The 27751-nt window shown below is 42.7% G+C and overlaps 1 protein-coding gene across 1 annotated transcript in view; it reads right to left on the bottom strand.

Annotated features, from left to right (window-relative positions):
* Positions 1-27751, bottom strand: part of ATRN (attractin) — a 333522-nt gene that overhangs the window by 42641 nt on the left and 263130 nt on the right. Inside the window, exons 25-26 of the mRNA XM_033953188.1 lie at positions 19427-19488; positions 324-402 (exon numbers count right to left, since the gene is read on the bottom strand). Coding sequence (XP_033809079.1) covers positions 324-402; positions 19427-19488 — 141 coding nt within the window. The remainder of the gene's footprint in view (positions 1-323; positions 403-19426; positions 19489-27751) is intronic.

Below are 27751 nucleotides of genomic sequence, written 5' to 3'. Positions count from 1 at the left end.
CTGTTTTTATGATTACATTTCTTTTATATTTTATTAATATAATTTGCTTTTACATTTTATTGTTATTTATATGCAATTTGCCTTTATGCAGTGTTTTATGATTTTAAAATGTTCTTTTATATGTTGCTATTTTCCAAAAGTGTCCCCTGAAGAAGGTGTCTTCTAAAAGCCAAAACTGGGATCCTTGTTGGGACCATTTGTTTCGAGTAAAGACTATTATTAGTTGAAAAGACATCCCCATTGCCTTTTAAGATTAATACCAGGTCATGGTACAGCCTGATCAGCAGTTCTGTTGAATTAACAACATTTATAGATAAACTTACTTCTCTTCTCCGTGATGCCCAACAGCTTTGTTTGATCTTCCAAACCACTGCTGCCACAAGAAGCAGAGAGAGAAAACAACTGAAAGAGAAAGATATCCAGTATTGGAACTTATGATTAGTAATAAAAGAAGACCAAATTTTGCAAGAGAAAAAAATATTTATTGATTTAATTTCAACAGTTTCTATACCACACTATCCATTGTACTAGGCGGTTTAGAAATTAAATTTATTTAATTGTCCACTGATTTTCCTTAACATAATGATGCAGTAATTTTTAGCCCTATATATTAAAAAAACAAATCTAAGCTCTGACAGAGTTGCCATAAAATTCAAAAGCACATTTTAAAAACACATTGCCAAAAAGGAAGGAAGAATCGGAGAATGGTCTGGCCACCAAAACTCTTATGGAAGAAAACATTTGTAGTTATTCCTACCTATTCCTACCCTATTTTTATTTTTATTCATTTATCAAATCATTACAAGTACAAACACTTGCTCTAGTAATACAAAGCCATTTCCAACCTTGAGAAATTTCAAACTAGAAAAAAATATATAACAAAGTATAATGTCATATTGGATTTGGTCTTTTCCTTAGATCACTATATTAAATGGGGGAAAGAAGACAGAAATTATAGGGAGACTTTTTACATTATACAATTTAAAGCAATAAGGCTTAAATGGTTACAAAAAACCTTGGTCTTCAAACTTCTTGCTTCAACCCACTTTACTGGCTAACCTCTTGAGGCTCAAAAAAGATCTTAGATGTTCAGGAAGAAAAAACACATATCTTAAACCCAAATATTTAACTACACATTTACAGGCTAACAAAAAGTGGCCCCTAATTTCCTCCTTTCCTCTCTCATTACAAGAGATTTTCTCTGTTTGTCCTGAGCTGATTTAGTCAGGTCTGGATATATCCGTATTCTCTATCCACAAAAAAGTAGTTCCACCTTTTTTGAAATAAATTCTCATAACAAAGGTAAGATCGTGCTCAAAAACAAAGTTAAACTATCAAAGTAGTTCACTCCTTGACTTCCGATAAGGAATCTTCAAAAATTGCTGTAAGATCTTGTAGTTTATTCTCAACAGTCCCATCTTCACATAAAGGTTTGTCCCCTGTCTCAAGTTTTTTATTCTTAGGAACCGGTAGATAGTAGGCTTTATTTATAAGTGGAATACTGTCTATTCCTACTCTATTTAATTTTTCCACATATCACTATCAGTTCCTTCCAGTTCCAATGTTGACTGTTTGGCAGTGCAAAGAATTCATGTCAGACGCTAGTACAAATTTAGAAAAGTTATGGTCTTTGCCCAATAAAGAACTCTTTTCAATGGAAGCATAACACTGGTTTCACTTTTAGATTTCTGGTTCTTCAGCACTTCAATTGTAATAGTTATACTTTCAGATTTCCTATCTAGGACGATTCTCAGCAACTTCCACAGTGTGCAGTATATATGTGCTCTTATAACCTGTGTACATTCCAACCAATTTGAAAAAGAAAATTATGTTGCTATTTTCCTTAGAAAACTAGCAACTGCAAAAAGAGCTTTTCTACTCTGCATCTGATCTTGCAGCAGGAACAAATCATACATACACATTTGTTAACTGCCTCTCTATATGCTATTTTACTCCTTTTAAAGTGATGTAGAAGTTAATACTGTATATACTTTTAACTGCATTTGAGGGTGGCAAATTTCAACAGGCTATTTTGTCCAGGTACATGCCTCACAAGATCACAACTTGTATTTGTTGGGATTAGTATAATAAAACATGCATCTTCTTAAAAGTTTGGATGGGAGGGTCCCTGTGTCTGACAATAGATCCAAACCCTTTTCTCATAGGCTACAGACTGATATTCTTCTCACCATATCTGTGAAGGCCATTTACAATCCAGGAAGCACCCTTGTTCAAGTATACATATCCCAGATCAGTGGTGGACCTAGGGTATGTGACACCCAGGGCCGATCATTTTTTTTTTTATCAACCTCCTCCCCCAATAAAAAAAATATTTTTAGTAATTTTATTTATTTTTATATCCCATCCTCTCCAGAGAGCTCAGAACGGGATAAAGTTCAACATTCACCATTTTATAATATAACATTACACAGGGTTTCAACCTCTCCAGCTCCACACCGGCGCTGTGGTGTAAACAAAATAAACAAAAAAGACTTTTCCTCTCTCTTTTAGGTCCTAGCTCATGCTTGCTGTCTAACACCAGCTCTGGCAGGATACACGTTTCAAATCTGACATAGTGTAATCACAAAATAGAAAATAAAATTATTTTTTCTACCTTTTGTTGTCTGGTCATCTTATTATTCAAATCATGTTGGTACCAGGCTATAGTTTTTGTTTGTCTTTTGTTAACTTGCTCACCAGGGTCTCCTGCCCATTTGACGTTTTCTTCTTTCTCTGTGCCCACCATCTATCTTCCATCTCTGTACCTTTTCTTCCACTACCATAACCAACATTTCTTTCCCACTGTCTACTATCTCTTTCTCTGCCTTGTGCCCTGGGTCAAACCTTTCTATTCCCCTCCATGCAGCATCTCTCCTTTCATTCCCTCCATTATCAAATGCAATTATTTCTTTCTCTCTCCCCATACACCATCTCTCCCTGCCCTGCACAAGTTCCCAACTTATATACGTGCAGAACTCTCATTCCCTAGATATAATAGAAGATTAGGTTTTTATCTTTGATAATCTTCTTTCTGTTAGTCCCTGTAGGATTCCATGCTCTATGTGTTCAATCCCTTCCCACAATCCGGGAGTTGCAGAAATCCAAACACTTTTCTGAGCATGTGCTCCTCCTATCTTAGAGTTAGAGCCCCCTAAAGTTTTCAGTTTCTGAAAGCAATCCATACAGAAGTCTTCTGATCTGCTGCTTCTTTTTCTTATTTTGATTGCTTAAAGTTTGTTTTTTTCATTGGCTTCAGTGCTGTGAGACCCCCTTCAATGTCCTCTGCCGGAGGAAAGGACACAGTCCCACGGAGCAGAACTGCTGCTTCACAGAGAAATTTCGGTAGACCTGTGGAGCCAGCCTGCTGTGTGCCACGTTTCTCAGACTCAGGGTTCATTCCTCTGGAAGTTCACTTGCCCGCTGATCTGGTCAGGGATTTAAGCATAGGTTGTATGTGTCCTGTGTAAAAGTCCATCTGGGTTTCATGGTGCAGGCTGCGTTTTCAGCCCCCAGTCGTGTGCAGAAGTTCTTTGGGAGCGGAGGTTATAGTCAGAATCCAGCCAACTGGAAGTCCAAACATCTTTGAAGTCTAGTCATTTTGAAGCGGTTCTGAGGCAGAAAATCCTTTTTTCCATTCAGCTGCAGTTTACAGAGCTGGCAGGCAGGAACTTCAGAGACTGAGTACACCACCATTATTTCCTATGGGATCTGCAGGGGTGGTCTCTGGAACTATGTAAAACTCATTTTTGAGAGTTTCTAAAGGTAGGGTTCAGGTCTCCCACCTCCCCAAACCCCAAATCGCTATTTTTAAAATTTTTGATAAGGGTTTATTTTTACCATTTTTTGTGCTAATTTGCTGGTGGTCGCCATCTTGGATTTTTATTGATCTTTATTTTTTAAGCTGGATTTCTGCTTCAAAACCCCTCAATTTTGTTGAAAATCAATTGGGATGTACTCCTCAGCCCTTAATCTGTCGACTACATGTATGGATTGCACCAGATTGGCGCCAGAACAGCTGTAGCAGGGGGCGGGAGCTTCGGGCTTCACCTCCTCTGGGTCCTCCAGAGCTGGGGAGCTGGCCTGTGATATGGGCAAAATAATCTCGCCCAGGAGCTGCTCTGGACACTGGTGCCAAACATCTGTCAGGGGATTCCTTTGGTGCAGTGTGGGCACCTCAGCAGGACCCAGCAGTGGCAACATGGTATGAATTTTCCCTGGATTTCATTTGGCTCCTCTGGAGAATGTATAATCCAGACCCAGCTCATTCGACACTGCCAGCAGGTGCATCGCCTTTCTTCAGTCCAGTCACTCGGGTGCCAGATATCCCTGTACAAGAACCCTCTGCTCTAGCTATGTCTAATCTGGACTGCATTGTTTGTCAAATGAATATTATGCCTATCTATTACTCCTCTATCCTTATTCATGTTTGACTTCTGCAGTCCCACTCCTGGCCCTTCAGCCGTGAACACAGAACAGAAATATTTGTTAAGCAATTCGGCCTTTTCTTTATCAGCTTCTACATATTCTTCCCCTTCAAGTCTCACAATGCCACTGTTGCACTTCTTCCTATCACTAATACAGTGGAACCTCGATTTGCAAGTAACCAGGTTTGCGAGTGTTTTGCAAGACGAGCAAAACACTCACCAAACTTTTGCCTCGCAAACCGAGTATGTTCTGGTGTACGAGCACCTCCCCCCCCGCTCTAACCGGCATCGCCCCCCCCCCCGAACCGGCATCGCAACCACCCCCCCCCCCCCGCGCGAACGCCCCCCCCCCCCCGCGAGAACCACAAAGCACCCCCGTGCTGAAAGCGGAATCCGCCCGCCCTTCCTCCCAAGCACGGTCCTTACCCCTTCTGCTCGTTGTAAGGGTGAATGCAAGCTCCCGCCTCTTGCCTGGGCTGGGCCTTGAGCATCTGCGCATGCTCAAGGCCTTCTGGCTCTCGTTCTCTCGGAGGGGGGTTGCGATGCCGGTTAGAGCGGGGGGAGGGGGTGATGGAGCAGCGCCGGTAGCCTCGGTGGAATGAATTGTTCAAGTTTCCATTATCTTCTATGGGGAAAGTTGCTTTGATATACGAGTGTTTTGGTTTAAGAGCATGCTTCTGGAACGAATTATGCTCTTAAACCAAGGTACCACTGTATATCTAAAAAATGTCTTGTGTCCCCATTTTACTGTCAGCTATTTTTTCTTCCATTTGTATCTTTGCTTTCCTGACTATACAACCAGCCTCTTAACTTTTCCAGATATTTTTGCCTGTCTTCCTCTTTCTGCGATCTTTTATAGTTTATGAAAGCTAACCTCTTATTCCTTTTTTTTGTAATCATTTTTATTAGAAAGGTACTTTTCTCAGCTACTACTTTTGAGAACCTCTGAGTAGCCTTCTCTTACTTTTACTTACTTGCTTCACAAAAAGATTCGTTGCCCTTATAATCGCTCCTTTCAGTTTTACCCAGCAAATTTCCACTCCTTCCAGATGTTCCCATCCAGACAATAATTCCTTGACGTAAACTCCCATCCAAACAAAGTTAGTTTTCTTAAAGTCTAGAACCTTTGCTTTTGAATGAGCCCTCTCTATACCCATCTTAATATTAAACTGTGCCATGCAGTGATCACTGGATGCCAGATGATCACCCACTGTAACATCAGAAACACTTTCCCCATTTGTAAGCACTAAGTCCAGTATGGCCCCATCCTGTGTGGGTTCCATTACTAACTGTTGGAACAGTTCTCCTTGTAGAGAATCCAGAATATTCCTACTTCTAGAAGGCCCAGCAATAGGGAAACCCCAATCAACATCCGGCAAGTTAAAATCACCTATTAGCAAGGCTTCCCCTTTTTTAGATATATTCTGAATGTCTACTATTAAATCTCTATCTACTTCTTCCGTCTGTGAAGGAGGCCTGTATATGACACCAATGTAAATATATTCACCATTCCCTCTTTCCAAATTGATCCACAGAGCCTCTTCCTTGCCCTGCAGAACCTGCAATTGTGTGGCTTTAATATGATCTTTAACTTATAACGCTACTCCTCCTCCTTTTCTTCCTACCCTGTCTTTCCTGAACAGATTATAGCCCAGTATAACTACATCCCAGTCATGGTTCTCTGTGAACCATGTCTCTGTGATCGCCAATATATCCAAATCCTCTTCTTCCATTACAGCTTCTATATCTGGAATCTCGTTTCCCATACTTTGAGCATTAGTATATACTGCATTCCAGACATTGCCCCCTTTTCCCATCCGTTTAAGAGGTATTCAGTGATTTACTTACCTGAGGGCTTATACTCACCCGGAAGCTTTGATCACTCTGCCCCTTCACTTCTAGTTTAAAGCCCTCTTCAGTAGATTAGCCAGCCTGCTGCCGAAGACACTTCATCCCTTCTTTGATAGATGTACACCATCCCTGCTCTGCAGCACTTGGAAGATCATCTCATGGTCCAGGAAGCCATAACGCTCTCGACAACACCAAACACGTAGCCATGCATTCATCTCCAGGATGCGAGCTTCTCTGCCCTGGCCTTTACCCTCAACAGGGAGGATGGACGAGAATACCACCTGCACACCTGACTGTTTCACCTTCTCTTCCAGAGCCACAAAGTCACTTTTGACACGATCACAGGGGTACCTGGCAGTATCGTTAGTGCCAATGTGGATGAACAGCATTGGATAGTAGTCATCAGGCTTGATGAGTCTCGGAAAGCTCTCCATAACATCTTGGATTTTGGCATCAGGCAGACAGCATACCTCTTGTGACATCATGTCTGGTCTGCAGATGGACGCTTCTGTATCCCTCAAAAGGGAACCGCCAACTACCACTATCTTATGCCTCCTAGTGGTCACAGATCCAGTACTTTTTGGGGTTTCAAGCTCTGGTCCTTCCTCTGCTTGGGGTGCTCTCATCAACTCCACTTCCAGGACAGCATATCGGTTCTTCGGTTCAAGGGTGGGGCAAGTCACAATACCAATCTTGCAGTGTTCCGTAATCTGATTCCAGGTGTCTTCCCTCAGCACAACCTCTTCTTCCCCCACTACTAGAAATCTTTGACACCTCATGAACCATTTCATTGATGTACCTCTCATTCTCACAGATGCTTCTCAATCTTGCCACCTCCTCTCTCAGTTCTTTTACTTCCTTCATGAGGGATTCAAGCTGAAGACAGCTTGTACATGGAACTATTCCCTCTTCCTGGGTAACATTTACTGTCTGCACAGAGATAGAAGTTGTAACCTGACCAGCAGCTTTGGTGATACGATGTTTCCTAGACATACTGTAGTGCAGAACTTACACTTGGAAGAAGAAAAAAAAAAAAAAAAAAGGGCAGAAAAATCCTACCAAAGTAATGCTCTGTTCCAGAGGCAGACAGTAGTTAACAGGTTGCTATAAGTAAAGAAATGAGCTAGGGGTGGGCTGATCCTCTACAACCTCTCTCTTAGAACCAGGCTTACTGAGGGTTAGGCACTAAGCCAGCATTCCTCCCCTCAAGAGTCGTCTGTAGAGTCTGATCTCTTAAGAAAGTCCTCAGAGTTCAGCTTCTTTTTGGGAAATATCTACATGATCTCTTGGCCAGTGTTGCTGATTGCCGCCCTAAGTCTCGCCCTGTGAGCAAATCTCGCCAGACTTTGGGAGGGAACTGTAGTACTTTTCATCCCTCCCGCAGATTATGAAAGGGATACTCGGGCTCTTCCTCACAGAGATAGGGATACAGACCCTGTTACAATAATACAGGTGTTTGACCACCGTGCCACTGCTGCCCCAATGATGTCAAACATCAGGCATGGCTTCCCCTTATTGGGGGCCAACACTCTCCATTTTACCAGGAGTGGGTTGAAATATCCTCGCATCTATAGCTGTTGGACATCATACAAGATAAAACTTCTTTTGCCTCCCTCCGGATCTCTTTCTAGACTCTCCAGCAGGTTGGTCGGAAAAGGGAGTCCAAAGTTCATACTACCCTTGAATATACGAACGGTAGCACCCATTCCAGATGTCAAATCGGGCTCTGGATGCTACTCATAAGAACATAAGAATAGCCTTACTGGGTCAGACCAATGGTCCATCTAGCCCAGTATCCCGTCTTCACAGAGGCCAATCTAAGTCACAAGTACCTGGCAAAAACCCAAACAGTAGTAGCATTCCATGCTACCATCCCATGTTTGTCTCAACAGCAGACTATGGACTTTTCCTCTAAGAATTTGTCCAAAAATTTATTTTAACCAGCTATATTAACTGCTCTCACCATATCCTTTGGCAGCACATTCCAGAGCTTAACTATTTTCTGTGTGAAAAAATGTTTTCTCCTATTGGTTTTAAAAATATTACTCTGTAACTTCATCGAGTGTCCCCTAGTCTTTGTAAATCTTGATGCAGTAAAAACTTGATCCACCTATACCCGTTCTATACCACTCAGGATTTTGTAGACCTCAATCATATCTCCCCCCTTAGCCATCTCTTTTCCAAGCTGAAGAGTCCTAACTTTTTTAGTCTTTCCTCATACGAGAGGAGTTCCATCCCCTTTATCATCTTGGTCGCTCTTCTTTGAACTTTTTCTAATGCCACTATATCTTTTTTGAGATAAGGAGACCAGAAACAAACGCAATACTCAAGGTGGGGTTGCACCATTGAGTGATAGAGGCATTATAACATTTTTAGTCTTGTTAACCATCCCTTTTCTAATAATTCCTAGCATCCTGCTTGCCTTCTTGGCCGCCGCCACACATTGGGTAGAAGGCCTCAGTGTATTGTCTACAATGACACCCAGATCCTTTTCTTGAGCGGTGACCCCCCAGGTTGTCCCTAGCATCCGATAACTATGATTTGGATTTTTCTTCCCAATGTGCCTCACTTTGCATTTGTCCACATTGAATAGATAGGGTGGGCGGAGGGATATAGATTGATTTGTTTCTTGAAAGAGTATTAAGTGATGTCTTAAATATAAAATGTATTTAATTTGTATTGCACTTATTGAAAATGTTGAAAATGAATAAAGAATTAAAAAAAAAAAAAAATTTCATCTGCCATTTGGATACCCAGTCTTCCAATTTACTAAAGTCTTCCTGTAGATTTTCACAGTTCACATGTGTTTTAACAACTTTAAATAGTTTAGCGTCATCTGCAAATTTAATCATCTCGCTTGTAGTTCCAATTTCTATATCATTTATAAATAAGTTAAATAGCATTGGTCCCAGCACAGAACCCTGTGGCACACCACTGAGAAAAATGGCAATTCAAACCTATCCTCTTGTTTTCTGTCCGATAATCAGTTCTTAATCCACAACTGAACTTTGCCTCCTATCCCATGACTTGTTAATTTTCTCAGGAGCTTCTCATGAGGAACTTTGTCAAAAGCCTTCTGGAAATCTAGATACACTACATCAACCGGCTTGCCTTTATCCATATGTTTATTCACACATTCAAAGAAGTCAAGCGAATTGGTGAGGCACAACCTCCCTCGGCTGAACCCATGCTGACTGTCTAATTAAATTACGTTTGTCTACATATTCCACAATTTTATTTTTTATAATTGTTTCCACTATTTTATCCGGCACAGAGATCAGGCTTACTGGTCTGTAATTTCACGAGTCTCCCCTGGAACCCTTTTAAAAAATCGGCTCAACATTGGCCACCCTCCAATCTTCAGGTACTATAGACGATTTTAACGACAGGTTATAGATCACTTACAGCAGATCAGCAATTTCATGTTTGAGTTATTTCAGTACCCTGGGATGGATACCATCCAGTGATTTATCATTCTTTAACTTATAGTTCATCATGTCAAAGAAAGGCTTGGAGGACTGGAGACTCATTCTGGATATCAAGTCAGTCAATCATTTCTAGAGGATTCCTTATTTGCACATGGAAACCATGCACACAATCATAGCTGCTGTCTCTCCCGGGGATATTCTAGCATCCTTGGATCTCATGGAGGCTTACCTCCATATTTCAATCTACCTAGATCATCGAAGGTTTCTCTGTTTCATTGTTCTGCAACAGCATTTCCAGTTTGCAGCTCTTCCCTTTGGGCTCGCAACAGCGTCCCAAATTTTCACTAAAGTAATGGTAGTTGTAGCGGTTTTTTTCCGCAGGCAGAGTATCCAGAGTGTTACTTGGGTGACTGGTTGATCTGGGCTTTGTTTCGACAGGAGTGTGAACAAGCAGTGGAGACAATGGTGTCTCTGCCGCAAAGCTTGGGTTGGACTGTCAGCTTCAAGAAGAGCCAGTTGATGCCTTCACAGACCTTGGAGTATCTGGATCTGTTCTCAGTCACCCTGTTTCTTCTTGAGCCACACAGACTGAACTTTCAGAAACAAATCAGAGATCTCCTGGATCTTCCGTGGAAGCTTCCTTGGAGGTGGTATCCAGAGCCAGCGTGCACATGCCCTTTACAGGAATCCTTCCTCTTTCAGTGGTCTCCACAGCATCATCCCTTCTGATTCCGCTCCCCTGGACGTAACTTATTTGCAGCGATCTATACTGGGGGCAAGTCTCTTTGGATCATGGAGGGGATCCCTCTCATGTTAGATACCAGCCTGTTGGGCTGGGGTGCTTAACTCTCCTATAATGCAACTCTTGGACTATACGTGTAGATACTATGAGATACATAATAATAATATTTTTTTTAAAGTCTAAAACCCCGCCTAAATCAGCACTTGGATGATTAAAAGGACAGGTTGTCCAAGTTGTCCAAATTGAATCAGGTTGGGCAGACTGGATGGACCATTCGGGTCTTTATCTGCCATCATCTACTATGTACCGATAATTGAACAGGGTTTTAGACATATCTAAAACAATCTTAGGCCTTTTCACTGCCTCTGTGCACCCAGAGTGAAAAGGGGCATTTTGGGAGGAGTGGGTAGGGAAGGAGGTGGGCTGACCTAGACTTAGGGCTCCTTTTACGAAGGCGCATTAGAGCTTTAACGAGCAGATTAGCATGCGCTAAAATGCTGCACGCGCTAGCTGCTACCGCTTCCTCTTGAGCAGGCGGTAGTTTATCAGCTAGCACGTGCTAATCCGGTGCATGCACTAAAAACGCTAGCGCACTTTCGTAAAAGGAGCCCTTTGTCGTCCGGCAGCCATAATTGAAAAGTTTAAAGGGTTAAAGGATATTTAGCAACCGTTCTATCTAACAATATTTGGCTTAATAAATACCATAAAATTTTTCAGTTCTTTTTAAAAAAAAATTATTTATTTTGAACAAAACATAACAAAACAGATTACTTCCCATGGCAAAGAAACATAAAAACAAAAACTGTGAATACAGATGTTCTGGAGATAATTTATTAAACACTGACTGCTACTTTAGCATTTTTTTTGCTACTTTAGCTTGTCTGCGGTGTTTTTTGCTCACATGTTTAAAAATAAACTGTTTTCAGTCCAATTCTTTATATGTGAGGTTGCAAACCATTGGACTCCTGAGGAAGGTGTGTTCGCCGAAACACGGACTGTGTAGGGTCCGGTTGGATTTTTATCACATTATTTTTTATCATTGTACTTTTTAAATTTAATTTTCATGGTTTTATATGTCAGTGTTTAATAAATTATCTCCAGAACATCTGTATCCACAGTTTTTGTTTTTATTGATGGATTGTTTTCACTGTGGATCATTGGGTCTCCCCATTTTTCTTTGTTGTAAAGGAACATAAAATGCAATCCAATTATAACATTGTCAAAGAAAAAAGCCCAAATACTTTACAATAAAAATATGGAAGTAATACTCCTTTAAATATATATATATATTCCCCTCCACTCAATCCCCTCCCCCCAAGGAGATCTGGATTTAAATTCCTCTTAATGGCAAAGTAATATACAAAAACATCTTCATTTCCAATATTTATCCATATTTCCCCCTCTAACCCTCCCTTGAGTCCTCCTTCTCCACTTCAATATATCTCCCCCCCCCCCCATATCTTTGAATTGTGACAATCGGTTTTTCAAGAGAGCCAATAACCTAGACTTTTCACAAACCACTTCTAATCGGTCCCTCATATCTCTTAGTTTAGGAGCATCAAAGTTACACCATTGCTGAGCCAGTGTCAAGCGAGCAGCTATAAATGCCAAATTCATAAATTTAAATTGGACAGATGACAATCTCTCAATTCCAACTCCCTATAACTCTCATATTGAAACACCTGTTCCCAACACCTCTGAAGAATCTGACACTCCCACCACATGTGATAAAACGTGCCTCTTTCAATACACACCCTCCAGCATCCATCTCCTTTACTCTGGTCACATTTGCTAATTAAAACCGGAATAACATACCAAAGCACTAAAAGTTTGAGAGCATTTTCAACTAAGAAAGAGGCCCTAGCTGTATGAAAAAGATGAAACTAGTACCCTCCGCTCTTCAGTAGTCCATTCCCTTTTCAGATCCTGCTCCCAGGCCTTCATATAAGATGTTTTCCTCCCCTCATCTGTATGCAAAATTTTATATAGCCAAGAGATACATCCTTTCATAACCGGGTAGTCCAACCCTTTCTCAAAGTCCATCTTCTTCATTATTCCTTTTTCCACCTCCTTAGATGTCATAATATAGTTTTTCACCTGTAAATAGGGGAAAAGATCTCGTGCTACAAGCTGGTACTGATTTTGGAGATCTCCAAAAGCTTTAATTCCCTCCCCATCTATAAATTGTCCAAATTACCGCAAACTCTTTTGCTCCCATCTCTTAAAGATCCCCCCCTTCCCTTCCTGGTATAAAATTGTGTGCAAATAATATGCTGCAGAAATAGATCCCCTTCTCTTTTCCCAACAATTTTTTTTGCTACACCATTCCATAACCTCATTGAGCAACTAGTAAATGGATTAGTTATATTTGCCACCTTCTTTTCCCCAGGTCTACCCAAGGTAATAATAATAATTTTATTCTTATATACTGCCAAAGCCATGAAAGTTCAAGGCGGTTTACAACAAGAAGCGCTGGACAATCAGTGAAGAGGTCACAATTCAAAGTCGTCAATACAATCTTACATAATGGAAGAAAAGGTTCTCAAAGTCATCAATGTAATCATTACATAATGGAAGAAGTGGAAAACTATATAGATTTTAAGGTTGCTGGTTGAATTAGCAAAGGTATAAAAATTCTTAGTTTACAAACCAATTGAACGTTCGTTTTTACCAATTTTCTAAAATTGAGGTAGGTTGAGGAGTGCGTGATGATGTTATTCAGCCAATCGTTCCATTTGCCTGCCTGGAAGGCAAGGGTTCTGTCTAGGAATCTTTTGTAGTGGCAGGCCTTTATTGTCGGATAGGTGAACAGATGTGTTCTTTGTATGGGCCTATAGAACTTGCCAGGTTAAATTGGGAAATTAGGTAAGTGGGGGCCAGACCAAATATTGATTTATAAACACAGAAAAGAGAACTTGAACAAAATTCACACCTCCAGGGGCAGCCAATGGAGTTTTTGATAATAGGGGCTTATGTGTTCCCATTTCTTCAGCCAAAAGATCAGTCGAACTGCTGAATTTTGAATGACTCTGAGTCTTAGAATGGTTTTTTTGAAGGATCCCAGGTAGATGATGTTGCAATAATCGAGCATGCTCAAGATGGAAGACTGAACCAGTAAGCGGAAAGATGCTGCATCAAAGTATTTTCTGATGGTTCTGAGTTTCCATAGTAACGAGAAGCATTTTTTAACCAATAAATCTGTGTGAGCATTTAGAGTAAGTTGGCGGTCCAGAGTTACTCCCAGAATTTTTATGGAATGGTCAATAGGGAAGACCTGACCATTCAAGGAGATCGATGAGTCTTTGATTTTGTCGTTAGGACTTGCCAGGAAAAATTTAGTTTTATTTGTGTTGAGCTTCAATTTGAATTCAGTCATCCATAGTTCAATTTGCTTTAGAATGGATGATAGATGAATCTTTGTCTTGGAGGTCAGGATAGTAAGGGGAATAACTATGGTGATATCATCAGCATAGATATAAAATTTAACTTTTAAGCTTTGTAGTAAGTTCCCCAAAGAGGCAAGGTAGATGTTGAACAATGTGGGGGATAGAGGAAAATTCTGCGGGACTCTGCAGGAGTTTACCCAACTATAGGATTTTTTTATTGTCACTATAGACTTGATATGACCGTTTTCTCAAAAAACTCCGAAACCATTTTAACACGTTACCTGAAAGACCAATTGACTCCAAACAGTCAATCAGAATGGCATGGTCAATCAGATCGAAGGCACTACTAAGGTCTAGCTGCAGAATTAGGGCATTGGTACCCTGACTGAATAAGGTATGAAGGAAATCCAGCAGTGATGCAATGACAGTTTCAGTGCTGAACCCAGAGCGAAAACCTGACTGATTGTCTTACAGTACGCTAAATTTGTCCAAATACATTACTAGTTTCTCGTTGACCAAGCCTTCCATTAGCTTAACGAACAAGGGAGTGCTCATAATTGGTCTGTAATTGGATCAGATTGGTGGATTCTCTAGGATTTTTGACGATCGTAGTGATCAGAATCTGGCCTAAATCTTCAGGAAAAGTACCGGTTAGTAAAAGAGAAGAGAGCCAGTTGTATAACTTGGCTTTAAAAGTGACTGGAGCCACTTTCATTATATTTGGGGGGCAGCAGTCTAATCTGCAATAGGAATCAGCGTATTTCATGTAGTATTTGGAGAATTGTTGCCAGGATGGAGTAGTAAAATTATTCCAGGCCATATCTACCCCAGGTTCATTTTTGTGTTGGGCAAATGGGTAGTTCAAATGGTTGTTTGTGGAGCCCGTTAGTTTGGATCTCAAATTGTTGATTTTGTTGTTGAAAAATTCAGCCAGGTCGTCTGCAGATGATGGGGAATCTAGGGTACAACATGAGAAGGCCTGTATATCGTAGCGATTGACTAATTCAAAGAGATTTCTACTGTTGGTGTTCGGTGATCCAATTTTTTGGGCGTAAAAGTTAGTGCGCGTCTTTATTATTTGTTTTTTTTTATTCGTTTAATTTTTGCCTCCAATTTAATCTCCCTACACTGTCCCCTGATTTCAGCCATTGTCTTTCGAATTTCCGTAACTCTCGTTTCACATTTCCTAACTCGGTATTGTACCAGTCATCCAGATTCTTATTTTTCTAAGTTTAGTGGGAGCCATTTTATTTAATATCTGCGAACTCATGTTGGACCAAGAATCCGCCAAAAAGGAATCTGAGACTGAACTAGAAGTTATGTCATAGTGAGACCAGAATTCTACTGGGTTCACCAAGCCTCTGCTAGCTACTATTTTCTTAGGTCTTTTTGCCTCTTTGGATTTGGTTGGGGAGCGTCTTACTTGCCAGCTAAATTGGAAACTACATAAATGGTGGTCTGACCATAGAGAGTCAGTCCAAATGGCTTGGTTCCAGTAAATCTTAGGATAAACTGGTTCTTTGGAGGAAAAAGTGACTAGATCTAGTTGGTGGCCTTTTTGATGGGTCTTTTCGGGAGGCAGCACAAGGAAGTCTAGTGAAGAAATGAAGGACAGTAGATCTTTGGAATCATCCTGCTCTGGCTGCTCTAGGTGAATATTTAGATCACCTGTCAGTAGGTTGTATGGGTCTAGTGTAGAGTTTGTAAGGAGGAATTCATAAAAAATGTCTTTGGCTGCGAGCCATTTCTTAGGAGGGATGTAGAATAGGGTGATTATTAGAGCATCTTCTAGCTGATCTGTCCAGAGTTTACAGGAAAGGATTTCAAGGTCTGCTGAGGAATTTGAAGCTAGGATTGTGGACTCGAATGATTTTTTTAAGATAATAGCTAATCCTCCCCCTTTACCTCTGCTTCTAGGTAGAGATATAATTTTAAACCCAGAAGGCAGACAGTCGCGTTTGATAATATCGTTATCTGAGACCAACCAAGTTTCAGTAAGAAGAACAAAATCGGAGTTGGCTTCTTCCAGCCAGTTTTTGACCAGCTGAGATTTGTTCCTAATAGAACGTATATTTAAGTAGAAACCGTGAAGATTTTGATGGTAAGGGGCATAGGTAATCTTTCTCAATATCCGCTGTCTTTTACAGTAGGGTCTGCTAGGTTTTCATGAGGGAGGTTCAACCGGGATGTGGAAGTGACCCCATTTTGAACAGTCGTATAGAGAAAGATTAACAGCTCTAAGAAGTTCTGAATTAGTTGAGTGAGACCTTATGAGTACTGGAATAGGAATAGCATAAAATGCAGCGACTGACTTGCTTTTGTAGCAGATCTAATAGGCCATAAGGACCCAAATCAGATAATTAGTAATGAGCGCCATCCTGTACAGCGTGGTCAACTGAGACTGAAAATGCTTAAGAGAAGTAAAGCTAGTGGACTAAATCATGCAGAGATTACGATAGAAGTTATCCGAGGTAATCATGCAAATATTTATGTGGAAAAGTCATGCAATTAGTTTTACCGGAGTAGTCATGCAATACTTATCAGATTTTTTTTTTCCAGGTCTTGGGCTTATGTGGGTCTTCCAAGGCAGAGAGAAGAGATCGCTCAGGCAGGCATAGGCTGCTGAGGAGAACTTGTGGAGGTGTAGAGAAGTTTTCCTGTTATCAGTCTCCGAGTAGCTAGGAGGAGGAGGTAGCAGCGGAGTAGGATCGTTCGCCTGTTTTTTGGTCTTGCCAGGTTGCAGGTGAGATGCTGTGGTGCAGGAAACTTGATTATGCTCCGCTAAGTCGCTTCGCAAAGGCGCACGCTAAGGCACGTGCCTTTGCCATGCGCCTTAGCCGGCGCGACAAACAGCTAAGCACCATTCCCTCAGCCGAATTTGAATGCTCCTGGCTAGTCGTGAGGGGCAAGCTCACACACCTGGCTGGGTGAAAGGGGGCCGCAGCGAGGCTCCGTGCAGGAGCTGACCCGAACTTCGGTGAGGTATTTCAGATCCCTAATACCTCGCAACCCCTCCAACAAATCTTGTTCCATCCTAACCCATAATTTAAGGGGACATGAGTGCCACTCAACTATCGCTTTTAATTGGGCAGCCCAAAAATAGTCTTCAAAATGAGGTAATCCTAAATCCCCTTCCGCCTTAGACTTAAATATAGCATACCTAGCTACCCTTGGACGTTTTCCTCCCCAGATAAATCTTAATATCTTTCTGTTCCATCTTTCAAAAAAAAAAAAAAAAAAGACTTTGGAATTTCAATTGGCAATACTTGAAAGAAATAAAGAAATGTGGGGAGGATCATCATCTTTATCACCTCCATATGACCTAACCAAGATATAGACAATCTTATCCCAACGTTCTAAATCTTTCTGCTACTACTAAGGGTATATAATTCTGTTGAAATAAAAATTTCCAATCTACTCCTAGATTTATTTCTAAATAATGAATAGGCCCTTTTACTCATCTGAAAGAAACTGTCCTTTGTAATTCCTACACCCTTTCCATTGATACAGATATATTCATCACCTCAGTCTTAGATAAGTTGACCTTAAAACCTGAAAGCTGCCCATATTCACTCATAAGATATTTAAGAGCAGTTAAAGATGACTCTGAAGCCTCAACAATAGCCAATATATCATCTGCAAACAAAGACAGTTTTTGTTCTTCTCCAGTCACTCACAGTCGTTTTATCTGTTGGGACAGTCTAATCCTCTGTGCCAAAAGTTCAATAACTAATGCAAAGATAAGAGGGGATAGCAGGCCCATTTATTTTAACACACGCCATTAGACAAGTTCCTGCTGAACCAAAATGTACACAGGTAGGGCTAGTCTCAGTTAGGGAACTGGTCTTTGACCAGAGGGCCGCCGCGTGAGCACACTGCTTGGCACGATGGACCACTGGTCTGACCCAGTAGTGGCAATTCTTATGTTCTTATTGGTCTATTGTATAGTGTAAATATCCAATCCATAAATCTTTTCCCAAATCCCATATATCTTAACACTGCCTCCGTAAGTCAGCTGAGGGATTGTTCCTTTTCATTTTGTTTTGTTTGTTTTAGGCTGCACAAATATAGAGAAGCACTAATATACTTACCCCCTCTTCTACAAAGCCACGCTAGCAGCTGCCGTGGGGCAACAGCCCCAAAGCCCATAGAGATTTAAAGGGCTTCTAAATCTCTATGGGCTTTGGGGCTGTTGTCGTGCATCTTTGTAGAAGAGGGGGTTAGTGTTAAAAGTTGATAGTGGTTTTTTGGATTCCCCATGCAGATATATGGTTGGGTCTAACAGGGCTGGCACTATTTCAGCACATGTTTTTTGTGTTTGGTTTTAGTAATTCAGCAACAATAATATCCCCCGAAGAAGGTCTGGTGACTGAAACACTTGAGAAAAATCAGAGCATCGGGTAGTTTATGACAACAGAACCAATGTTGGATTGGCAGCTTGCCATATGAGATAAGTTTTGCTGTTTTTAGAAAATTAAGAAAAATGAAAAAAAAGGGAAAGAATTTGTCTCACCACTCACTAGCTTTGGAACATGAATTTAGATTAACTTAATTAAAATTAATATACACAACACATAACACAAACTCTTTTAGGATGTAATATATATAAGGGATGGGATGGAGGTAATGGTATAAATTATTATTTGCTGCAAATTGGACAGAATGTGGACTTGGGATAACGTACATTATGAGAGGTCCTATGCACTGACAACTATTCATATTATATGATATATCATCCTCCTAGTTTATTAAACACTTGGGTGCCAATACATACTTTTTAGAAAAAATGAAAGCTAATTGAGTAAAGGGAATTTGAACTTAAAAATTTGATGGCATTTATTAAGCTGAATATTGTTAGATATAGCGGTTGGTAATTCCTTTAACCCTTCATTCCTATATTTAACTGAAATATATATATAACTGATAACCCATATACTCGTATGGGTTGGATTTTGATTAGAAAGATCCGTTTTTTTATATGTTTGACTTATAATTGAAAAGTTTGACAGGCTGCCTGGACGAACTTATACATTTTGACTTAGACCAAGTCAAAACAGGTATAAGTTCCAGATCAGGCTGCTGAGCTGATCACAGCTGCCACAATCAGCTCAGTGGCCCAGTCCCGCCCCCTGCCCTCATAACAATCGCAGCAGGAGAGATGTCCAGTCCCTCCTGCCCGAAGCAGCTGCGACCCCCCTCCCCCGAATGATCATCAGTAGGCCTGCCGGGCACCCCCACCAAAGGTAGCCCACCCGGAACCCTCAAGGCCACCCCCACCGAACCCCCCACCCCCACAAACCTGTTTTAGATGGCCATATGGATGGCTCCTTGATGCGTCCAGCCAGCAGCCTGCCTTCACTGGAATTATGGGCCTGCCCCTTCGCGATGTATCTTGGGATGCATTGGGGAGGGGCCTAAGGCACTTGGGCCAACCAGAATCTTAGGCCCATCAATGCACTGGAAATGGCCTGAGATTCCAATTGGCCAGATCCCCTAGGCCCCTCCTTGCCCTTCTAAATATTTTACATCCTCTAGTATTATTTAATTATATATACTGAAGTATATAACTGTCAAAGAAAATTTTATTAAAAATACCTGAAAAAGGTCACAAAGAATTGTACCAAGTCCATAAAGTTGCTGTGTTGAGAGAAAGCAATCTAGAAAACAAAACAAACAAAATGAAACTTTGCAACAACTGTTTCCTTTGTCTTCTCTAACTACATTTAAACTCTAGCTCAGAATTCTTGAAAACAGATGATGATGATCAATTATATTAAAGTTGTAGGTGGGTTATAAATGTGGAAAATTTAAAAATATATATTTTTTTAAACCAAAGCTATATCACTCTCCCTGCTTCTAACCTCTACACCCCACAAAAAAAAAGAAAAAAAAAACCATGCAGCAATTTATAAGGATCAACAAATAGGCCAATAACCACTGAAACAGATAAATAATTGTATGTCATTTAAAAGCAAAACTATATTTTCTTTAATACAACATTCAATTCTTAACAAAATAACTTTAAAGAAAAGTTGCAGAAGGACATGAAAATAATAGCTATAATGTAAAAAGTACTAAAAGTCAATGTTGTTCCTTCAGTTCTGAAGTGAATTTTAGGAAAAAACATTTTTTGAATAAGAAACAGCGGAATAATTAATGCTGGGTTTTACTAAACTGTGGAAGAGAGTCTTACTGCGGGCTGGTGAGGTAAATGTTCCAATGCACATAGAAATTGAATGAGCATCAGAGAATCTACCTCACTGGCCTGCGGTAAGAAGCTCTTCTGCAGTTTAGTAAAAGGAGCCCTAAGATATTACTAAAAGGAGCGGTTCAAGGAGACTAAAGAAATTGCAGAAGAAAAATTAGATAAAATAAAGGCATAGGGAAACAATTCAGCAGAAAGACTATTTTAGAAATTTTCAAATTTCTTTAATAGGTACCCCCTATGGCTCAATTGATCAATCTCAGTACTGCAACATGAAGTTAACACTTTAATTAAACAAAAAAGTTACTTATTCTGGCATTATCCTATAGCGTTTTTCCTAAACTAAAACTAGATTTTCATTATAAACTGCCAGAAAGTTGATTTCATGAAGCACAATAGTACAAATATTTATGAGCTGAACCACCATCTCTTGCGCATGGCTCTGCTATGGGGAAACTGTGCTCTTAGGGGGAGAACCCCTGGCACTACCATTGCCTTAACCCGAGGAGTCAATACAACCACTGTTAATTCAAGCACACTTCATACATCATATTAATAAATTTTGGAGCAAAACCCTGACCAGGACGCTCAAAGGGTCCTTTCAGGTGCTCCTGGGTTCCTTTCTGGGGTTTAGCGGCAGATAATAATAATAATAATAACAGCTTATATACCGCAATACCCTGAAGTTCTATGCGGTTTACAAAGATTAAGCAAAGGTACAAATTGATTGACTTTAAGAGGGGAGGAAGAAAGAGGGTTAATAGGACAGGAAATCCATTTTTGAGGAGAGAGTGATCAATAAAACAAGTTAATCGCTATAGAGGGGAGAGAGAAGAGAGGATCAGTTGTCTAGATACTTTAGGAACAGGTGTATTTTCAGACGTTTCCTAAATTCCTCATAAGTAGTGGGCGAAAGCAATTGTTCTAGGTCTTTACCCCATGATGCTGCTTGGTGTGAGAGAAGGTGTTCATGGTGTTTTTTCAGTTTACAACCTCTCACTGGGGGGGAAACGAAGTTGGAATGTGAGCTTCTCTTGTGTCTGTTGGCTGAGAAGACGAAAAGGTCAGTTATATATTTAGGGGCAAGTCCTTGTAGTGCTTTGAAGCAGAAGCAGGCAAATTTAAACTTTACGCGCGCCTCCATTGGCAGCCAATGCAGCTGCCGATAGTGGGGTGTCACGTGGTCAAACTTCCTCAGCCCAAAGATCAGTTTGACCGCTGCATTTTGCATCAATTGTAAACGCTGACTGTTCTTTTGGGAAATTGCTATATAGGCGATGTTACAGTAGTCAAGTAGACTCAATACGAGGGATTGGACTAGGGTTCTGAATGCTGCTGTATCGAAATAAGCTTTAATGGATCTGAGTTTCCAGAGAGTGAAAAATCCCTTTCTGATCAAGGAGTCCACCTGGTCTCTCATGGTTAGGCACTGATCCAAAGTTACACCTAGTATCTTTATGGTAGGTTGGATAGGGTACGACTGCACATTGTCGGGGACACACATTTACCACTTCCCAGCTCCAACCACAATTTTTGACCTGGAACTCGAGCCATCTAGAACTCCATACTCTCTGAGAGATTGGAGGAGGCTAAGTCAGAAGAACTGAGCCGCCTTCTTGTTAGCTGCCAACGCCATCAAATTGAATGTTGGACACTCCCAATGAAATGCTGCTGAACATCTCTGGAGTTAATGCCCATTCTCTGGGATCTAGGGTCTTCTGGCTGAAAAAATCTGCATGTACACCGTCCACTCCTGTAAATGTGCCACCAAGAAGGCCATTAAGTGGATCTCCACCCACCAAAATAACATTTGAGCTTCCAGGTGTAGAGGAACACTCTTGGTGCCCCACTGCCAATTGACATAGCTACTGATGTTGCATTGTGAGAAAATTCGCAGAGTTTTATTCTGCAGTGCGCTTCCAAATGCCTGAAGCATCAGATGTATGGCTCTCAACTCCAACTGGTTGATCGACAACTTCTGTGATGGTGACCAGCATCCCTGAACCAAATGCCCTTTGCAATGTGGTCCCCAATCATATAGGCTGGTATCTGTAATCAGAATCATCCATGAGGAGATGCAGAGTGGAACTCCTTGGGTTAGGGACTGAGGCTCCAACCGCCAGTTCAAACAGATGTGCTTCCGCTGTCCAAGCTAGATGCAACACATCCCTTTGCGAGTATCAGTGGGATAGGAGTGCATCCTGGAGAAGGCATAGGTGTGTTCTTGCCCAGAGAACTACATCTAAAGTTGCTACTATTGACCCCAGCTCCTACAGGTAATGCCAAGCTGTCTGTGCTGGCCTGTCCTGAAACTCCTTGATCTGCTGCATGAGTTTTGCTCTGTAGGCTTCTGGCAGAAACACTTTCTTCTTTTTTTTTAACAGAATGCCGAGATACTCCAAGACCTGTGTTGGCTCCAGGTGTCTTTTCTCAAAGCTGACCATCCAGACCAGGTTCTGCAGAAGCTGAACCACATGCTGCACAGCTGTCCTTCCTTCAGATTCAGACAGGGCTCTTATCAGCCAATTGTCCAGATATGGATGCACTTGTATCCTTGCCTTGTGGAGGTGTGCTGATACCACCACCATCACTTTGGTGAAGGGGAGTGGCACTGTGGCTAATCTAAATGGCAGGGCCAAGAACTAGAAGTGCTGCTTCAGAACATGGAGCTGTAAGAACGTCCTGTGCTCCAGAAAAATGGTAATTTGCAGATAGACCTCTGTAAAATCCAGAGAGGCAAGAAATTCACCCAGCATCACCAAAGTAATGACTGACTGCACTGTCTCCATACTGAAATGGGGTATCTTGAGGGCTGCATTGACCGACTTGAGATCCAGAATTAGCCTCCAGTCTTCTGAGTCTCTTTTGGGCACTATAAAGTATATGGACTGTCTTTCTAAGCCTGATTTTTCAGCTAGTACAGCTTCTATGGTCACTAGGTCCAGTAGCCTCTGTATTGTTGCTCAAACTCTGACCTCTTTTTCTAGTCTACCTGCTGGAGAGTTCACAAAATGGTCTTTTGGGGGTGGTAGTGGTAAAAGAACTTGAGTTTGTACCCCTCCTCAATAATCTCCAGTACCCATCGGTCTAAAGTGATCCCCACCCATGCTTCTCAATAGGCCGTTAACCTCCCATTGATCCTTGGAGATCCAGCTATTACCTTGGTATTATAATTGCTTCTTGGGGGAGGGATCCTGAAGATTGGGGGCGCCTGTCACTCCCAAATCTCTGCCTCATACCTTGAAATAATCTCTGTACCGATGATCCTCCCAAATACTGGAGAAAACACCTAGAGTTGCGAAAATTACCTCAATCTGATCCTCTAGGAGTTCTCGGTCTGCTGTCTGGTAAAGACATTGGTTTGTGATCCTGCACACTGGCCATGAGGTCATCCAGACCTTTCTCAAAGAGCAGTTGTCCTTTAAAGAGTAACTTGCTCAGCGTCACTTTGGAGGTCAAGTTCCCCGCCCACTGTCTGATCCACAGCATTCTTTGGGCAGAAATGGCATAGGCAGAAACTGTGCTCAATGTCCTGAAAATATCATATAGAGCATCAGCCACATAATCCACTCCTAACATGAGAAATCAATGATCTCTTCTGGCATCTGCCTTTGGATCACTGCACAACTTGAAGTGATAAGCATGTGCTACGTAAGATGCTGCTGCCTTTAATCCCACAGACATGGCCTCAAATTGTTTCTTAAGAACAAAATCCAGCCTGCAGTCCTGGGTATCTTTCAACACTATTCTACTTTCACTGGGAAGGGAGGTACAATTGGTTACCTGCGCCACTAAGGAATCCACCTTTGGTGGCATAAATAGCTGGTTAAACTCAGCATCGACTGGATAAATCTTCATCATGAACTTGGCCACCCGCAGAATTCTCCCCAAAAATCACTTCTAGGGAACCTCCAATTTTCTCTTATAGGCTGTCAGCCTTGTACTCACTATGCCATGCTTGTGCTGGGAGCTGCCTAGGCTGACACTGCAGCCAGAGAAATGGGAGAGCTTCTGTCTCAAACAAGCTTCTTCTGACTGCCACTCAGACCCAATGACTGGCCAAAGGTTATCATGCTGCTGTACCGGGCCATGGTACGCCCCCACCTAGAATACTGTATCCAACACTGTCACCGTCCATGAAAAAGGACATAGTACTGTTTGAAAGGGTCCAGAGAAGAGCGACAAAAATGGTTAAGGGACTGGAGGAGTTGCCATACAGTGAGAGGCTAGAGAAACTGGTCCTCTTCTCCCTTTAAAAGAGTAGACAGAGGTGACATGGTCGAAATATTCAAGATAATGAAGGGAATAGACTTAGTAGAGAAAGAGAGATTGTTCACCCTCTCCAAGGTAGAGAAAACGCAAAGGCACTCTCTAAAGTTAAAAGGGGATAGATTCTGTACAAACGTGAGAGTGATAGAAATTTGGAACCCTCTTCCGGAGGCTGTTATAGGGGAAAGCACCCTTCAGGAATTCAAGACAAGGTTAGACAAGTTCCTGCTGAACCAGAACGTACACAACTAAGGCTGGACTCAAATAGGGCACTGGTCTTTGACCTAAATGCCACTGTGTGAGCGGACTGCTGGGCACAATGGACCACTGGTCTTACCCAGCAGCGGCAATTCTTATGTTCAAATCCTCACTGGAATTCAAGTACACAGTTGTGGGAGGAAACACAGTTGTCTCCAATCCTAGTTTTAAAACAAAACCCGTCACGGAGCCACTCAGCTTGTGCTTAAGCCCTCTGTGGACAGAACCTGGGACAAGTCTTGCTCCCAAGGGACTGGTCCCTGAGCTCCCAAATTGTTAGTGCAGGATAGCCAAGCACTCTGCTGCTTGGCTACAAACTTCTAACCTCAGAGTCTGAGCTCTCCTAAAGCCAGAAATATCCTGAAGCTGGGAGCTTCTGAAGCACTGAAAAGCCTCATGAGCGGATTAAAAAAAAAAAAAAAATTCAAATTGAAGGAAAAATACACATGAACAGAACAGTTTTCTGTGTAGAGAGACAAACTGAGAAACTGAAGGACAGCCCAGAGTTATGAGAGGCAGAGCAAAAAATGCTAATGAGGCTCTCTACATAGAATCTTGCGGGAAGAGATCAGGAATGATATGCCTATTGCTCTAGAAAGCACAGTTACTTACCGTAACAGGTGTTATCCAGGGACAGCAGGCATATATTCTCACATGTGGGTGACGTCATCTACGGAGCCCCGGCGCGGACAGCTTTTCAAGCAAACTTGATTGAAGTTTCAAGTTTGCACACTGCACCACGCATGTGCATGCCTTCTCGCCCACTAGAGGGCGCATCCCACCTCGTGGTCCTCAGTTCCATAACTAGCAAGGAAGCCATCCCCGGGGAGGCGGGCGGGTTGTGAGAATATATGCCTGCTGTCCCTGGATAACACCTGTTACGGTAAGTAACTGTGCTTTATCCCAGGACAAGCAGGCATGATATTCTCACATGTGGGTGACCTCCAAGCTAACCAAAAAAGGGCAGGTGGGAGGATGGCAATTTAGGAAAACAGATTTTGCAAAACTGACTGGCCAAACCGGCCGTCACTCCTGGATAAAGTGTCCAGACAGTAATGAGAGGTGAATGTATGAACCGAAGACCAAGTGGCAGCCTTACATATGTCCTCCATCGGAGTGGATCGGAGGAAAGCTATCGAAGCTGCCATCGCTCGGACCTTGTGCCCCGTGACTCGACCCGGGGGAGGAAGGCCAGCCTGAGCGTAGCAAAAGGAAATGCAAGCGGCCAACCAGTTAGACAGAGTGCGCTTAGAAACTGGATGCCCTAATCGATTGGGATCGAAGGACAAAAACAATTGAGGAACCTTCCGATGAGGCCTGGTGCGTTGAAGGTAAAATGCCAACGCCCTCTTACAGTCAAGCGTGTGAAGCGCCGTCTCGCCAGGATGGGAGTGGGGCTTCGGGAAGAACACAGGAAGGACAATGGACTGATTGAGGTGGAAGTCAGAAACAACTTTAGGTAAAAACTTAGGATGGGTGCGGAGAACCACCTTGTCGTGATGAAAGACAGTGAAAGGAGGGTCCGCAACCAAGGCTTGCAACTCCCCGATCCGCCTGGCGGAGGTGAGGGCAATTAGAAACACCGCCTTCCAAGTCAGAAATTTCAAGAGGGACTTGTTGAGTGGCTCAAAAGGGGGTTTCATCAGTTGAGCCAGAACCACATTCAAATTCCACACGACAGACGGAGGCTTAAGAGGGGGACAAACCCTGAGTAACCCTTTCATGAAGCGTGTCACCAAGGGATGGAGTGACAGAGGGCGTCCCTCCAGATGTTGGTGGAAAGCGGAAATCGCACTGAGGTGAACCCGCACCGAAGTGGTTTTCAAGCCGGAGCGCGACAAATGAAACAAATATTCTAAAACCGAGGATACCGGAACTGATACCGGATCCAGGTGAAAAGACGAGCACCAGGTGGAAAACCTGGTCCATTTCTGCGCATAGCAAAGCCTCGTCGAGATCTTGCGGGAGGCTTCCAACACCTCCTTCACCGATTGAGACAGGTCCGGAGGAGTCAGGGAACAAGAAACCAGGCTGTCAGGTGCAATGACTGCAGATTGGGATGTAACATGGATCCTTGACTCTGAGACAGCAGAGAAGGAGAGACAGGCAGGGGAAGAGGCTCTCTGGCACTGAGCTGGAGCAGCAGGGAGAACCAGTGCTGACGCGGCCACCGAGGTGCTATGAGAATCATCGTGGCCGTGGACGATTTTAGGTGTACCAACGTTCGCATGATCAGAGGGAACGGAGGGAATGCATACAGGAACCTCCCTTCCCAGTCGAGTAGGAAGGCATCCGCTTCCAGACGGTCCTGCGAGTACATCCGAGAACAATATAGTGGTAGTTTGTGTGTCTCCGGAGAGGCAAACAGATCCACCTGTGGCGTTCCCCAGCGAGCGAAGACCTCGCGTAGAACTGCTGAGTGTAGAGTCCACTCGTGCGGTTGCAGAAGTCGACTGAGTTTGTCCGCCAGGCAATTCCGTTCTCCTTGGATGTAGACCGCCCGGAGGAAGATGTTCCGGGAGGCCGCCCACTCCCAGAGGCGAAGAGCTTCGGAGCAGAGGGGCCATGACCCCGTTCCTCCCTGCTTGTTCACATAATACATTGCCACCTGATTGTCCGTGCGGACGAGGACCACCTGGTCCTGCAATATGTGAACGAAGGCTCGAAGTGCTAGGAAGATGGCTCGCAGCTCTAGCACGTTGATGTGACACTGACGGTCTTCTGTCGACCACAGGCCCTGCGTGCGAAGACCGTCGAGGTGGGCTCCCCACGCGTACTCCGAGGAGTCCGTGGTCAGGACCTTGCGAAAAGGCGGAGTGCGGAACAATAGCCCCATGGACAGATTTGAAGAGTCTGTCCACCAACGCAGCGATTTCCGCAAGGGCGGAGTCACCGAAATGAGGCGAGACACCGGGTCGCACTCCTGACGCCACTGGGACGCGAGGGTCCACTGAGGGATCCTCAGATGTAGTCTCGCAAACGGCGTGACATGTACCGTTGAGGCCATATGGCCCAGCAGCATCATCATGCGCTTGGCCGACACCTTCGACAGTTGAGAGACCTGGTGGCTCATCCGTACCAGGGCTTCCAACCGCTGGGTCGGCAGGTAGGAGCGTAGGCGCACCGTGTCCAGCACCGCACCTATGAATTGAAGAGACTGCGAAGGCCTCAACTGAGACTTTGGAAAG

Source organism: Geotrypetes seraphini, chromosome 1 (genome assembly GCF_902459505.1).
Source record: "Geotrypetes seraphini chromosome 1, aGeoSer1.1, whole genome shotgun sequence".
NCBI lineage: Eukaryota > Metazoa > Chordata > Amphibia > Gymnophiona > Dermophiidae > Geotrypetes > Geotrypetes seraphini.
The sequence above is the reverse complement of the archived record's forward strand: the minus strand, read 5'-3'. Positions and strand labels throughout refer to the sequence as shown.